The 17,486-nt window shown below is 46.0% G+C and overlaps 1 protein-coding gene across 1 annotated transcript in view; it reads right to left on the bottom strand.

Annotated features, from left to right (window-relative positions):
* Positions 1 to 17,486, bottom strand: part of LOC141098588 (cytochrome P450 2K1-like) — a 157,414-nt gene that overhangs the window by 113,207 nt on the left and 26,721 nt on the right. The window contains exon 3 of the mRNA XM_073586500.1: positions 11,510 to 11,672. Within this exon, the coding sequence (XP_073442601.1) occupies positions 11,510 to 11,672 (163 nt within the window). The remainder of the gene's footprint in view (positions 1 to 11,509; positions 11,673 to 17,486) is intronic.

The following is a 17,486-nucleotide window of genomic DNA, read 5'->3' as shown; positions in this document are numbered from 1 at the left end:
CTTTCTCTCTGTTCAGTAAATTTACATTTTTGGCAGAAGTTGAGAGGTATGAGGTGATGTGGAAATTAAGTCATTGTAATATTAACCAGTTGAACAAGAACATAAAGTGAACAGTAGATCAAGAAATGAGAAAGGAATAAAACCGGAGGACAAAATCATACCAATTTATCAGGCCACAAATCATCATGTAGGTTCTTGTACCAACCTGCCAGAAAAGATCTTTGAGTAGATGTGAGGTCTAGTTGAGTTGGTGTGAATTGATTTCGCTGTCAAGAGATTTGCCAGTCTATGTGAAGATATAGATGACTGTATAACTTATAAGGGGATTGCTGTCACGCCGCTGCCGCGTCCCTCCTGCTTGCTGCCGCGATCCCTGTCGGCTTTCACACCGCTGCTGCAGCCGTCCCGGTCACTGTCTGCTTCCACGCCTCGGTCTCGGCCGCCTCGGTCCTCACTGCGGCTCTCCGCCCCCCGGCACACTTACCCAGCACACGCTCCTGCCCTGTCTCCTGCACTCCGACGGGCGCGCGCCCCTGCCCGGCTTCCTGCTCTTCGTCGGGCGCGCGCTCGCACTGTGTTCAGGAGCGCGCGCACCCTCCATTCCCCCTGAAGGCACGTGCTCTCCTCACTCTGCTCAGGGAGGGGTCGTGACCCGGAAGTCCCTGACATATTCCCTATATCAGGCTGCCTCTTCCTCCTGGCGGTGCCTGATTATCACTTGTGCCCTGCTAGTGATTCTGGCCCCACTTCCTGCTGTGCGTACCCCTGCTTTCAGCCTGTCTATATCTTATCCGTCATCTCCGCTGTTCTCTCTCCTAGGATCTGGAAGTCCGGTGTTCCGTTCCGTTCTGTTCTGGCCTCCCAGCTGTGTCCTCCAGTCCGTGCCTGGTCCCTGCTGTCTTGCCCGTGTTCCTGTCCTGTCCGTCATCTGTGTTCCTGTCCTAGGGAGACCCTCCGCCAGCCTTTCCGGCCTCCTGTCGTGTCTCCTGTGTCCTTTCCCTGGGTACCAGCTGCCGTGGTGATAGTTACCCGCGGGTCTGCCCCTAACACTCCCTGTATAGGGGGTGGTCCACCTGGTCAGCTCGCCCGTGGGAGGTTCGTTGCCATGGTCCAGCGGGTCCACTCCAGGAGTACTTCTAAAGTCTCACAGAATAATCAGGCCATGGATCACGCTGGTACCCCGACCCCGACCCAAAAGGAACTTTTGTTCCTCCGAGAAAATCAGGCAACTATAATGTCATTCCTCAAGTCCATGGAGTCCCGTCTATCATCTTTGCAGGCCTCTGATCCGGGGATTGCCTCTCAGATCGCCGGCCTCCAGCAGGAGCTTGCCCAGCAGCGCGACACTCAGGCCCACATTCTGAATTATATGGCCTCGGTGGATAATCACCTGCTAGCTCTCCAGACCGCAGCTGCTGCTCCAGTTCAGGCGGCAGTTCCGCATCCGTCACCCCGTTTGGCTAAACCTCCGCGTTATAGCGGAGATCCCAAGCTGTGTCGGGGGTTCCTTAACCAATGCCTGCTTCCTTTTGAATTGTCACCTCAGCAGTACCCCACCGACCGAGCCAAAGTAGCCTTTGTGGTATCCCACTTGGAGGGTGACGTGCTGGCCTGGGTAAATCCCTTGTGGGAACGTGACGATCTGTTAGTCTTCCAGCTTGCAACCTTACTGGAGACTTTTCGTAAAGTGTTCGATGAGACCGGTTGCCTGGTCTCAACCACCGAGTCCTTATTCAATCTCTGCAAGGGTACTCTCTCTGTGGGGCAGTACGCCATCCATTTCCGTACGTTGTCCTCCGAGCTTGGATGGAACAACGAGGCCCTGGTGGGGGCTTTTTGGAGCGGTTTGTCCGCTCGAATTAAAGACGAGTTGGCTGGGAGAGACACACCTACGTCTTTGGATGACCTTATTTCTCTGGCAACGCGTATCGACCTACGTTTCCAGGAACGCTCCTGCGAAGCCGCCAGGGAGAGAAGACCTCCTTGTTTTTCTCCCTCTACATGCAGCCCTCCTCGTCCACGATTTTCCTCCGCGGCTTCAGCACCGGAGCCCATGCAGGTGGACCGACCCAAACCAGCGGAGCAGCGTCGCCAGGAAAGACTTACACACGGTCTCTGCCTCTATTGTGGCAGCGCCACCCATCTCCTGCGTTCCTGTCCGGTGAGGCTGGGAAACTCCTCCGCCTTTTTTTAAATAAATTTACCCCTTAACCCCCGGAGCTTTTCGGTTTTGCGTTTTTGTTTTTTGCTCCCCTTCTGTCTGTTTTGTTAATCCTTGGTACCAAACGTTTTTCTGAGGTGGCCTAAATTGATTCAGGGGCAGCAGGGAACTTCATCCAACTCGAGACGGTAAAAAGATTAAGGATACCTGTCAGGTCCTTGGAGATTCCCCAGCAGTTAGCTTCAGTCGACGGTGCTCCCCTGCGCGAGGCCGTTACCTTGGTCACCGAAGAGGTAGAGTTACAGATCGGAGCCTTGCACCGAGAGAAGATAGCCTTCTTCGTACTGCCTTCATTATCCCACACCTTGCTTTTAGGTCTTCCTTGGTTAAGGATACACGAACCTCTCCTGGATTGGCGATCTGGAGACATTCTTCATAAGGGTCAGTCCTGCCAGACTAAGTGCCTCCTTCCTGTGCAGCCTCTCAAAACTTCGCCACCTGCCTCGGGACCAGCGGGTCTGCCTTCGGCCTACTGGGCCTTCGCCGACATCTTCAACATGAAGGAGGCAGAGACTCTTCCCCCACACAGGCCATATGATTGCCCGATTGATCTTGTTCCGGTCTCTACTCTAGCCCGGGGGTCGAATTTATCCTTTGAATCCTCTTGAGTCCCAAGCCAAAACCGAGTATGTTCAGGAAAATTTGGCCAGAAGCTTTATCCGGAAGTCGCCTTCACCCACTGGAGCAGGTTTCTTCTTTGTCAAGAAGAAAGATGGGTCTCTTCGTCCTTGTATCGACTAAAGGGTCTAAATAAAATTACTATCAAGAACAAGTACCCACTTCCTTCCAGTCCTGAGTTTTTCGATCGGCTGCGAGGGGCGCAAATCTTTACCAAACTAGATCTCCGTGGAGCCTACAATCTCATTGGTATTCGCTCCGGAGATGAATGGAAGACCGCTTTCAACACCAGGGATGGGCACTACGAATATCTGGTCATGCCCTTTGGTTTGTGCAACGCTTCCGCAGTATTCCAGGAATTTGTAAATGACATTTTCTGAGACCTTCTGTACTCCTGTGTGGTAGTATATCTGAATGATATCCTCGTCTTCGTTCCTGACCTCTCCACCCACAGGAGAAATGTCCGTCAAGTACTGTTGCGCCTGAGGGAGAATCCCCTGTATGCTAAGCTGGAGAAAAGCACCTTTGAACAGTCCTCCCTTCCGCTCTTAGGCTACCTCATCTCCGACTCAGGCTTACACATGGACCCAGAGAAAGTATCTGCCATGTTCAACTGGCCGCGCCCCCACGGCGTGAAGGGAATTCAGAGATTTCTTGGTTTCGCAAATTACTACCGGCAGTTCATTCCTCATTTTTCCTCTCTGACTGGTCCCATCTCCTCTTTGATCCGCAAGGGAGCTAATCCTCATGTCTGGTCATCCGAAGCTGAGAACGCCTTCTTGTCTCTGAAACAAGCCTTCGACACGTCACCCGTGCTCCATCGCCCAGAGGCTAACAAACCTTTCATCCTCGAGGTTGATGCCTCGGCAACCAGGGCCAGAGCAGTCCTTTCTCAGAAATCCCCCTCTGGTCGGCTTGTTACGTGCGGTTTCTTTTCCCAGACTTTCTCCGCATCGGAAAGGAACTATTCCATTGGAGACAGGGAGCTGCTTGCCATTAAGTTAGCCCTGGAGGAGTGGAGGTATTTATTGGAGGGAACCGTACATCCGTTTACAATCTACATGGACCATAAGAACCTAGCTTACATTCGCACGGCACAGAGACTCAACCCTCGGCAGCCAAGGTGGTCCCTGTTCTTTGGCCGATTCGATTTTGACCTGCACTTCCGTCCCGGCAACAAGAACCTCAAGTCTGATGCTTTGTCCAGGTCTTTCTCATCTGGAGATATTGAGGAAGAACCCACGCACATCTTGGACCCATCCAGGCTCATCACGGTGGCACCTGTCTCATTAGTTTCGCCACCTCCTGGTAAAACTTTTGTGCCAGAGAAGGACCAGAGACGGGTCTTACGCTGGGGGCATGATTCCAAACTTGCAGGTCATGTCGGCCTTAAGAAGATGCTTGTCCTTGTGTCCCGCTACTACTGGTGGTCTACTCTTCTCCAGGATGTCCGAAGTTTTGTTGCCATCTGTCCATCCTGTGCCAAAAACAAGGTGCCCAGGCAGCTGCCCTCCGATCTTCTACACCCACTTCCAGTTCCTTCGGCTCCTTGGAAACATGTTGCCATGGATTTTATTACCGATCTACCCAAGTCTGCAGACTGCACCATCATCCTTGTGGTGGTAGACAGATTCTCCAAGATGGCACACTTCATCTCTCTCCCTGGGTTACCTTCAGCGCCTGACTTGGCGAAAGTTTTCATTCATCACATCTTCCATCTCCATGGACTGCCCCAGCATATTGTTTCGGACAGAGGAGTCCAATTCACCTCTCGATTTTGGAGAGCCCTATGCTGGTCTATGGTCATCACACTTGACTTCTCCTCATCATACCACCCACAGTCCAATGGTCATGCAGAGCGGACTAACCAGAATTTGGTGAACTATCTCCGGCACTTTTCTAATGCCCAACAGAATGACTGGTCTGACTTACTCCCGTTGGCTGAATTCGCCTTTAACAATCACATCAGCGAATCTTCTGCCAAGTCACCTTTTTTTGTCGTCTACGGGCAACATCAGGGTGTACCTCTACCGGTTCCTCCTGTCTCGGGTGTACCGGAGGCTGATCTTCTGTCCGGGAATTTCTCCAGGATCTGGCAGGAGACCAAGGCCGCTCTTGAGTTAGCACGTGACAGGGTGAAAAGACACGCAGACAAGAGGCGCTTGGATTCCCCACTATATCATCCGGGTGATAAAGCTTGACTATCCTCCAAGTTCGTTCGTCTAAAGATCCCTTCGCATAAGCTGGGACCCAGGTACATTGGACCCTTTGAGGTCTTGGCTTGTATCAACGATGTCTCCTACAAACTGTGGCTTCCCGCCTCACTCCGCATCACTAATTCCTTTCACGTGTTCCTTCTAAAACCTGTCATCCTCAATTGGTTCCATGCCTCTGCTACCCAGTCACCTCCACCTGTCTCCGCTGACGATGTCTTTGAGGTTAAAGACATTTTCGCTATGAAAAAGCAAATAGGGAGGACCTTTTTCTTGGTTGATTGGAAGGGCTTTGGTCCCGAGGAGAGATCCTGGGAGCCTCGGGAGAATATCCAGGCTCCTCGAATTTTGGCTAAGTTTCTTTCCAGTCTGCGGAGGGGGGCGCGTAGGGAGGGGGGTACTGTCACGCCGCTGCCGCGTCCCTCCTGCTTGCTGCCGCGGTCCTCGCCGGCTTCCACACCGCTGCTGCAGCAGTCGTGGTCACTGTCTGCTTCCATGCTGCGGTCTCGGCCACCTCGGTCCTCACCGCGGCTTTCCGCCCCCCGGCAAACTTACCCAGCACACGCTCCTGCCCTGTTTCCTGCGCTCCGACGGACGCGTGCCCCTGCCCGGATTCCTGCTCTTCTTCGGGCGCGCGCTCACACTGTGTTCAGGAGCACGCGCACCCCCCATTCCCCCTAAAGGCACGCGCTGTCCTCCCTATGCTCTGGGAGGGGTCGTGACCCGGAAGTCCCTGACACATTCCCTATATCAGGCCGCCTCTTCCTCCTGGCAGTGCCTGATTATCACTTGTGCCCTGCTAGTGATTCTGGCCCCACTTCCTGCTGTGCGGCGTACCCCTGATTTCAACCTGTCTATATCTTATCTGTCATCCCTGCTGTTCTCTCTCCTAGGATCTGGAAGTCCGGGGTTCTGTTCCGTTCTGTTCTGGCCTCCCAGCTGTGTCCTCCAGTCCGTGCCTGGTCCCTGCTGTCTTGCCCGTGTTCCTGTCCTGTACGCCATCCGTGTTCCTGTCCTAGGGAGACCCTCTGCCAGCCTCTCTGGCCTCCTGTCGTGTCTCCTGTATCCTTTCCCTGGGTACCAGCTGCCATGGTGATAGTTACCTGTGGATCTGCCCCTAACACTCCCTGTATAGGGGTGGTCCACCTGGTCAGCTCGCCCGTGGGAGGTTCGTTGCCACGGTCCATCGGGTCCACTCCACGAGTACTTCTAAAGTCTCACAATTGCAACATAATGCTCGGACTGGCCGTTGGCCATCCTAACGCGAGCGTGACAGCATGTATTTCTATGAAGCTGTCACGCTTGCCAAGGAGAACCAGTCTGACCATTCCATTGCAATTCCCATTAACGTTACAGTACACAGCTGTCTCTTCCCTTAACCTCTCTGTTTCCCAAGATTATGTCTAATTTCCCACATTTGCATCTCTATTAATGGGATGATACATTTAAGCCTCACTCCAGTCTGCCATGGAATTACCTCTTTCATGCATATTTGCTAAGGTCTTAACCGCTTTATGATCTTTTTTTTCGAACTGTCTAGGAGTAAACTTATTTTGTTCATCTAATCTTGGGACAGGAGGGAATGAAGGAGGGATAATGGCCTCCATTCTTCAAAGTGCTTTCGCCAGAATTCTGACGTAAAAATTTATGAAAATTCACAAATGTTTTGCAATCACAAGCTTGCCCAAAAATGTTGTGACTTTTGAAACTTTCATGCCCGTTTCACCCAGGTGTAATAATCTGTCTGGAGCTTAGGTGGTATGGTGACATGAAGGCCATGGTGACCCCTGCTTGTCAAATTCATGATGAGGCCAAGTTGTGTGCCTCCAGAAGATTACATAAACATTTTCTAAATTGAGGTTCAACATGTAAAGTAGGAGTTGATGTTACCATTTCAGAACCAAGACAGGCAGTTTTAGTATATAGTTGTTTTCATATATAGAGATGACAGAATATTTCTATATTCGATTCGACTCACGATCTCCGAATTTGCAATATTCACAGATTTAATCGCCGAATATAGCCAAACATATGCAGCACAAAGGCCTGTGTTTCCCAAGCTGTGTGACAGCGTGGGAAACACTGGCGTAGCGCATCTGATTGGCGCTGAAAGCATCACCGCTGGTCAGAGAGCTGCAGTTCCTGTGTGGTCAGAAGTCAGCGTGAGTGCTCTCTTATATTTGTTTTTTTGTGTAAACATTATAAATTTGAACATAGTATGTAATGATATCATGGTCTTCAATGGAGAATGAAAAAGAAGAGGTTGACCAAGGAAATGACATCACAATTCTTTTTTTTAATAATATATCTTTATTTATCTCTATGGATTTACAAAAGCACAAAAAACAGTGTGAAAAACGTATAAAGAAGGGTGAAATTTCCACTGCCTTTTTCTGCCAAGAGATGCAGAAACCCCTGCAAGCAAACATGCGCACATAGCCTTAGGGTAAGTTCACACTGGGCGCTTTTGCTGCTTTTTTTTAAGCTACTTTTGACAGTACCATCAAAGTCTATGAGATTTCAGAAATCTCATGCACACACATTGTTTTTTTTATCATCAGGATTTGTGCTTTGCACAAAGAATGTGTTAGGCATAGAGATTCTTCCACTGCATGGGATAGATCCCAATGATTATCTGCCTCTGCAGTCTCCCATTCTGGTCCAGCAACTGTGGGTGCTGCTCAGCATAGATGTCGATCTCAGCATCCTGCTCAGGCCCGTGCTATGCAGTTAGTTACTGCTGGCTCTCCAGGCCAAGTACTTAGTAATCAATAATATTCATGTGCAGACTGGCACTCTGGAGTCTAAGTCCTGAGATCACCGTAATGAGCATGTCCATGATGTGGCATCTTCCTATTGGTGTTCGGACATCATCTGCTCAGGTGATGTGTCTGCTCTGGATTGGTCCACGGGCGCTGTCAGCGTGAGTGTTTGGGGTGTAGCTTTTGGTTTAAAAGGCTCCCAGTGACGCCTGCGGGCACGCTACTTGTGGTTGAAGTGGGTGAGAATTCGACCTTTTCTTACTTTTGACTCCACAAAAACTCTTACTGTTTCTCTTATTCATTCTCGTCTCGACTATTGTAACTCTCTTCTAATCGGTCTCCCTCTTACCAAACTCTCCCATCTCCAATCTGTTTTGAATGTTGCAGCCAGGATCATATTCCTCACCATTCGTTACACCGATGCCTCTACCTTGTGCCAGTCATTACACTGGCTACCCATCCACTCCAGAATCCAGTGCAAACTTATTACCCTCACCCACAAAGCCCTCCATGGCTCAGCACCACCCTACATCTCCTCCCTCGTCTCAGCCTACCACCCTACTCGTGCCCTCCATTCTGCTGATGACCTGAGGTTAGCATCCTCAATAATCAGAACCTCACACTCCTGTCTCCAAGACTTTACATGTGCTGCGCCAATTCTTTGGAATGCACTTCCCAGGTCAATACGATTCGTCTCCAATCCCTACACTTTTAAGTGTTCCCTGAAAATGCATTTATTCAGACTGGCCTATCGCCTCAACACATTAACCTAATCTACCCTGGGTGGCACAGCCCAAAGTTTTACCATAACCAGGTTCCTGCATCATGTTCCCACATGCTTTATGCATCCATTAGCCCTCTGTGTCTGTACTGTTACACACTTAACATTATGGCTGGTCCATACAATCAGGGCAACTGTTACCACCCACCTTTTGTATCTACCTCTTTCCTCATAGACTGTAAGCTTACGAGCAGGGCCCTCATTCCTCTTGGTATCTGTTATGAGCTATGTGATTATTGTTATGCTGTAATGTCTATTGTCTGTACAAGTCCCCTCTGAAATGTAAAGTGCTGCGGAATATGTCGGCGCTATAGAAATAACATTTATTATTATTAGTGGATACGCTACCACTCTGACTGCACGTGTGTGTTGGCAATCTTGATGAGCTTGTAGCCAGTTAGGGTTTTTGCTTGGCTTAGCATCTGTATCCGGTGGTGTGTGCATTTAGCACAGCTGAGTTACAGAGTAAGATCCAACCACAGATCTTTGCTCCCCTGTGAACAGGGGTTTTTTTGTAGTTAGCATCAGATTAGCTTTTCCTTTTGCTCTGCATCTGTTTCGGCCACGTGTGCAATTGGCACAGGTCACTCACAGTGCAAGCACAACCTTTTAGCGACATCTCTCTGTGAAGCTAACAGAGCAGAGTATATTGCGTACAGGTCACACTGCATGGAGTTAATGCAGCTGTACTAGGGTACACATGCTGTTTAGTTTTGCCATTATTCAAATTAGCAGTAGCTTACATCTCTGCATGGTGGACCCAGTTTTGCGATTGCACCTCATTATTATTTATATCTAGATGATCCGCAAACCCTAACAGAATGTCACTTCTTTCAGCTTTTTTTCAGTGTTTTTGCAGTTTTTCAACTAATGAATTGAATGGATGGTGAAAAATGCTGCAAATACGCAGGTTGACTTTTCTTGCAGCGTATGTACGGCAGAAAAGTCAAAGACAGCAGGATGTGACCTCACAGTCTTCTCTGCTACATTTAAATGGCAGGCTGCATGATGCGTCCATACAGCCTGTCATTCAGCAGAGTGGACCCGAACCCCATTCACTTAAATAGGGGGGTCTGATAATACGGTGTTTGACTCGCTGTCATATGCATGATAGCACGGCAAACACTGCTTCTGATTGGCGGCGAAACTCAGCTTCAGTGACTAGCAGTGACATCACGTAGGGAGCGTACCCAGCCGGATTGAACTTGGGTGACCTGAGTGAGATCCCAGCTAGCACCATTTGAAAGTCGCACGGTGCACTCCCGGTGAACTTGCCTCTGCACTGTGCAAGTTTCTCACGGTGCTAGCAGGGAACTGCATAGCCTTTGTTGGTTGTTAATTATAGGGGGTCTCTCATTAAAATTTTTTAGGGTCTCCCATTTTAGTAGCCAGTAAAGGCTAAGTATACAGCTGTGAGCTGATATTAATAGCCTGGGGAGCTCCATGGGTATTAACCCTTTCCCAGCCTGTAAACATCGGCCACCAGCCTTTGACTTTCCCTCTGCTGGTTATGAAAATTACACGGGAGGCCATGCCATTTTTTTCAGAAAATTAATCTTTTATTAATTAAATACATGTACAGTAAGCTGCGCACACACTATACTAATTGTATTCGTCACAGTCAACTGTAGATCTGCCTATTTTATATGTACGTACTGTATGTAATTCATCTCTTCTATCCTGTCTGCTCCTGCTGTGATTTCACACTACTGTGGCTGCTGAATTGCCGGCTTTTCTTCTATCTTTCTATGAAACGTATATATACATATATATATATGTATGTGTGTGTAACTGGCATCTATATATATATATATATATATATATCTATTCTATTCTAACCTGTGACGCTGCAATTTTATAGACAAGGGCTGGAGCGAGCCGCGGAACCCCCACCCCACAGCGGCTAAGTGGAGGCCCTGCATGACGGTGGGTTGGAGGGAAGGGGTTAATGTTTTCAAGAGGGTGAAGGAGGGGGGTGGGGGGGTATATTAAGGGGCTTCAGGGGCGGTTGCCTTACTTCCCGCCCTGGAGCCACGAGGAATTGTCCCGCCCGCCCGCCCTAATTTTTTATGCAGGGGGGGTTTGCAAGGGGTAGGTTATTTCAATGTTATGGGTCATGGTGGCTGGTGGCATGTGGGGGGAGGGGGTCCTTGAAGTTGGTGCTAAATTGGTTTTGGGGGATCTGTGGTTATATGGATTCCTCAATGTTTATCGGTGGTTTGGGTCTGGTGAGTTGGGGGGACTTCCGGCAGTGGTTGGTCGGATCCCCAGGGATTAAGTGGACAGGGTAACCCCGATGGGGGTTTTTGTGCTCCCGAGCAAGTGAGGTAACGGCTGGGAGTAATTTATGGTATGTGTTTGTCCACAGAAAGTATCATTTACGTTTTGGTCACCAGATTTGGAGCTTCAAGGACCCTCCCCAAGGTTGCAATATATTTACAAATTACTGTATGTTATTTAAATAAAAGGCTGCTGTGGCCATTATATTCCATTTGGGTGTCTTGTTATTATTGGGAGTTTAAGTGGGTGGGGGAGTTTCCCGGGGGGTTAGGGGTTGGAAGAGGTAATAGAACCGCACATCGCCAACTCCAATGTCATGAACTTGGCACATGAATTACCGGCTTTTGTTATATCATTTATGAAAAATGCTCGTGTTACCGATCATGAATCCGAATGTACCATATTTGTGCCGAATTTATGTTTGGTGATCGTTTTCCAAACATATTCACTCATCACTAATCGTAAGCTTATCTTGGTGAATAGATCTGGTGCCCACGTGAGATCAAGTTTACTTTAAGGACCCACAATTTTAGTTGAAGATTTCCAGACCAGACAAGCTATTTACAAAGGAAATTAAACTGAAAAAGCAAATTCAATCCATCCCCCCGATCAGTGGTAATTTTATGATCGTTACCGTGTCCTTTGTACATTTCATCAAATATTGCCACTTTAGGTCTTCCTGAAAATTCTTCTCCATGATTGACAAGGGCGTCTCTTACAGCCTCGTACCCACATATGACAACAACTTTCTCTACTCCTAATTGTAAGGTGTACACGGGTCCATACTTCTTAGAGAGCTGAAAAGTGAAATGACTGTTGGTTAGTGAATTTCTTGATGATATTTCACCTGTTTTTTATGGTGAACATATTCTAATAATAAAGCAAAATTTATTACAGATGTTTTCTCAATTTATCTTAATGAACTTTAATCTCTTGCCATCTGGGCCAATTTTAAGTTTTGTGATTTTACTTTTTTCTCCTCTTCTCCAAGAGACATAACTTGAATCTGAAGATCACAATGATGACATCAATCCCAAAAATATCGGTGTTTTTACATACATTTCAGTGGTTTAAATAATGGTTTGTTCCGGTGGTATTATACTCTCTGCAGGTTACATTTTGGATTGCTCCAACCGTGTAATTAACAGGAAACGATACTCACCCATAGCATGTCTCTGCTTTCCTAAAACCTAAACCTAAAACCTTCATTAATGTCCCGCTACCTTGACATTGCTGGTGGCGCAGATTTTAATGACAATTTAACTAGAGATAACGAGTCATTGGTAGGAGATATGCCAAACTGATATCCAAGAAAAGATTTTTTTTAACCATTTTCTTATATGAAAAAATGACTTTATATCAGAATCAGTGTCTGGCCTCAGTCTATAAGTGTTAGGATTTGTGGATAACAGCCCATATTATTCCTGGTATAGGGTGCGTCTATAGTAATTTCATAGACTATAAGCCCAATTCATCATTTGCACTTTGTTTAACCCTTTCACTACTGACCCACGGATATCCTGGCAATCCGTCAGCACCAGCAATCACATCACAGGGCCAATGGGCGCATGGAATGACGAGATCTCTGATGGTGTGTGTTAATGGTGCTGTCAAAGATTGACTCTGGCATTTAACAGGTTAACAGACATTGGCGGAGCTCCAAATCTACCTGTGGCTGATAAAGGCACATGAATAGTGATGATCGAATAAGGAAATATTTGGATTCAGGAAAATCGGAAATGAAAAATTTCTAATATCCGTGTGTTCGTACTGAATAACTAATCCAATGCAAGTCAAGGGGAAAGCCGAATATTTTTCTGCTAAACCCAACAAACAGGTCTGGGGGCCTGGGAAAAAAAGCTGAAATTGATGGGAAAGAGCTAAGGGTGAGTGCACACAGTGCGGATTTTTCCGCGTGGATTTGCAGGTAAAACCGCAGGTAAAGTGACCTGCGGTTTTCCTGCAGATTTGCCAGCAGTTTTCCCCTGCGGTTTGACACCTGGACAATGGAACAGGTGTCAATCCGCTGCAGAATCCACAGAAAGAATTGACATGCTGCGGATGTAAAAAATCCACAGCATGTGCACTGCGGTTTTGAAATCTCATAGATTTGCATTGCATTGTACTGTACAATGTCTGCGGATCCGCAGCAAAATCCGCACTGTGTGCACATACCTTAAATGAGAACAGCATGGAGAATATTCCTGCATGTCTTTCTGACTCACATATGGTATTTGGGAAGACTATTGTCAGACTATTGTGCCGGTTTTACGGATTTTTAAAAAGACATACCAAACCAAAAAATTTTTTGAAAGGGAAAAATTCTGAGAAGCATTTTTTTTCCTACATAATTACATGTTAACACAGTCTAACAGCAATGGCAAAAAAAAGTCCAAAATACATAAATAGTATACACAAACAAAAAAGAAAATACGATGCAAAAAATACAATAAAAGGTAATCTTTATTGATGTTTTTATTGATGTTTGATAAAAAGTGAATAAAAAAGTATCATCAAGAATACTGGAACCACAATAAAGGAACACAGCCCAGGGGACACAAGGTAAGAACCAAAAATGTATATACTCAAGGTATCAAAATATGCCACAGAAATATTAAATTAAATACCAAGTGCACAATAGTGGGTAAAATAAATAAATAAATAATACATTATGGTAAAGCCAAGTGCAATGTCTGTTTTTTGCAACAATTTGTGCAAAAAATAGTAAGCTCACAGACCACCGGGTAAATACCGCTACAAAATGCAACAACAATGTTTCATTAATAAAGTGCCAAGTGCATAGTTTAAAAGTTTTACTACACCCACACAGAGGAAGCATTTGCGAAACGGCGCTGTCGGGGTGAGAACACGCTCTTGTGAGACCGGCATTTCCAGCTCTTTTTAGGTATTGTTGCACATGACTTTATATGTTTTATGATTGCCTTACCTGATGTCCGCAGCATTTCATGCACAGCAGTGATTTACACAAATCTGTTTATGCTTTTTTGTGTAGCCTGATTCAGGGTCTATTCAGTTGGCACGGTGGCTCAGAACAACACGGTGGTCCAAGAACAACATCTGCAAGGAGTTTGTATGTTCTCCCCGTGTTTGTGTGGGTTTCCTCCGGGCACTCCGGTTTCCGCCCACACTCCAAAGATAATACTGATAGGGAATTTAGATTGTGAGCCCCATCCGGGACAGTGGTGATAATGTGTGCAAACTGTAAAGCGCTGCGGAATATGTTAGTGCTATATAAAGATTATTATTATGTGTATGAACTTTATTAATGAAACATTATTGATACATTTGGTAGCGGTATTTACCCAGTGGTTTGTGAGCTTACCATTTTTTGCACATATGGTTGGATAAAACGGACATTGCACTTGAATTTATCATAATGTATTATTTATTTATTTATTTTTTTTACCCACTATTGTGCACTTGGTATTTAATTTACTATTTCTGTGGGATTTTTTGATACCTTGAGTATATACATTTTTGGTTCTTACCTTTTGTCCCCTGGGCTGTGGTCCTTTATTGTGGTTCCAGTATTCTTGATGATACTTTTTTATTCACTTTTTATAAAAACATCAATAAAGATTACCTTTTATTGCATTTTTTGCATCTTATTGTCCTTTTTTCTCCAGTCATCGCATGGAGTTTGTGTATGCTACTTCATAATTACATGTACATAATGCTAAATAAAAAAAAAATAAAAATAAATATATATATATATATATATATATATACATACACACACACACACACCTCTCTTTCAGCATATGTACACACGGAGCGTTTTGGCTTTATTTTTTTTCCTTCAAAATTTGTGAGGGCTCTAACTCTTACGTTTGGGAGGTTCCTCCCTCATGCCAAATAGTTATCAATATAGTGGAAAACATATTCCCCATCCCTTGACCATGTTTAAAATGTCATTGTAAACTGAATTTTGGCCCTTTTCCAACATGACCACCATGTCCACCGCCATGTCATTATGTGGCCCTTGCTTACAATTTTCAGAGGGCCACCAGGTGCCGTGAAACCTGCATTTTGTAAAGTCCACAATTCATTTTTGCCACCGGATCCCAATGGAGCCACTGTCATAGCGGGTGAAGCATCTGTAAGATGAATATAATACAGGAGCTGGGGGAGCTGTATGATCAATGTCAGGAAATTGGATTCTACCAGACACCAAAAGCATTAGAATTATATTCTGAATACAGTGTAACAAGCGAGGGCCTGTATTGTGCTCAGTCTGTCAGGCCTGATGTCAGGAACATGTACAGGCCTCATTTTACGTAGAAACAGCCTCGCCAAGGGAAAGAACAGGAGTGCCATTGACCAATCTGCACAAGACTACGCACTTCTTCTGGAAACTACCCAACCAGGCAGAATGAACCTTTTAAATGGTTTTGAGCAACGATGGAATAATTATAGGATATGTCCCAGAGAATGTTGAGTTCTGTGGAGTGTATTACTCCATTGACAGGTAGTGCTACAGAGCTCAGGTAAAGGCCTTAGCGTGGCAATGACCATGTTCCAATATGTGTAAGGCTGCGGCCGGAATAGGTCTGTGGAACGTATTAACCCAGTCTCTTAGACCTGCTTAAAATATACAGAAACTGGCCAATACCCGACCACTAATATTTGCAAGGACCCAAATTTAGGAAATGTAAGGGAAGCAACAGTTTAATAAAGAGACACAAGTCTCATTTAGGAGCCTGGAGAAGTCAGCAATGGTCTTTCTCCAGCATTAGACAATGTAAATTGCTAACGAATATGTATGCCCTATCTAACCAACAATTTGTGATCAGACATATTTGCTGTCACAGGACAGCTGAACGCTGCGCTGGGACAACAAACTGGACGTGGTTTCTGACTGTTGTGTCTGTGCAACTGCAGGTTGCGGGCAGGAGGCATCAGCGCCTCATTCCTGGACAGCAGAGTGGGAATTACGTAACACAGGGGAAGGGGCAGTGGTTTCACCGTCTGACACAGATTTTGCACCCAGGCGTTCCACCCACCTACTGGGGTGCTGCGTATATGAGGAGAATATGGCGTATGCTAACAGAGGAATTATGTCGAATTTCAACTTTATAAAGGGATGTGTGAGTGAGATTTTCAAACTAGCCGCATATATATATAGAGCATGTTTCATTACTTTCATTACTTATTCTGTGTAAGGCTGAAACCTGAAGAATAGTGTGGAGCATATTAATACATTTATGTTCCAAAATGTGCGTTCCCAAGAAATAACGTCAGGCTACCAGATAACGCTTATAGAGTCCCGTGAGAAGGGCAATGAAATAAAATAATTATAATAATAGATTACTGAGAGTAGAAATTTGACCATTGCACAATGAACAAAGTTTTCCAAAAATTACCCCAAAAGGGCTGTATCATAGACGCTGAAAGAATCACTGATGTGGACATCTCAATACATTTTGCAGTTTTTACAAGTGGTAGAGATAAAGATTGCAAGTTTTACCATTGCACAATGTGCAAAGGTTTCATAAATTTATCCAAGGGGTCGCTCTCAGACCAGCTGAAAGATGCCGTGATGGGGACATCACAATACACTCATCAGTTATTACAAGAGGTAAAGATATAGAGTACAAGTGTCACCATTGCACAACGTGCACAAATTTCAAAAAGTACAAAACAATACCCTCATGAGGTATACATTGTATTTGCTGCAGAAGCAGAAGGAGGAGGAGTTAATTTCTTGAACAAATTGGTTTTAGATGGTAAGGGATGGACGCTAAGACAAAATTAAAAAAAACATTTGGACTGCATTTATATAACGTTGCTGTCATACGAAGGGCTTACAAAGTCGGATGAAATCCATCCCTTGTTCAATTCTAGAAGAGCCAGCCTGTCTGCATTTTTCGCTGACAGCTGTGTGTGCCTAGCCGTTATGATTGCACCTGTCGAGCTAAAAACCCTCTCAGACAATACACTTGTGCCAAAGCATGGCAGCACCTCCAAGGTGTAAAAGAAGAGGTCTGCCAGCTTGGACAAATAATAGTTAAAGGGCACTGAAGAATCAGGAAGGACGCTAGGTCACTTAACTAGTCCTTCACCATCTTGGTCAACTTCTTTCTCCACGTCATAGTTACACCCACAGATAGCCTTTGCTGATGGGACAGTCTCATGAAAATGGTCCAGTTGGTGGACATTCCCCCCCGAGTTGCACCTGGTGCTTGTGACCCTCCCCTGTAATACTTATGGGTGAAAAGAGCTGGTACCTTTGCACCAGTGTTGTCTGAGGGTAATCTTTTGTGTAAGTCTTCCCCTATGACCCTCTGGCATGCATGCACTGAAAATGGCACGTCTGCATCTGATATCAGAGAAGCAAATCACTCCTTGTAACCTGGGCCAAAAAAGGTCCACAGCCAGTATTTCATGGTGGACAAAAGGTCTTTCATGAGAGGGTCTTCGTAAAGCCATCTGGACATGAACTCTGCCATGTGTGGCAGACTACAAAGAGTCAAATGTTCAGTGTCCTCATCAGGAAGGACACTAACCATCTTCTACTCCTCTCGACGCATAGCCTCATCCTTCTACTCCTCCTCTTCAGGCCATTCATGCTGGACAGGAACGAAGCTAGG

The sequence above is a fragment of the Dendrobates tinctorius genome, unplaced genomic scaffold, assembly GCF_039654945.1.
Source record: "Dendrobates tinctorius isolate UK_male_01 unplaced genomic scaffold, ASM3965494v1 ptg000093l, whole genome shotgun sequence".
Classification (NCBI taxonomy): Eukaryota; Metazoa; Chordata; class Amphibia; order Anura; family Dendrobatidae; genus Dendrobates; species Dendrobates tinctorius.
This window is presented reverse-complemented; position numbering and strand designations above follow the sequence as displayed.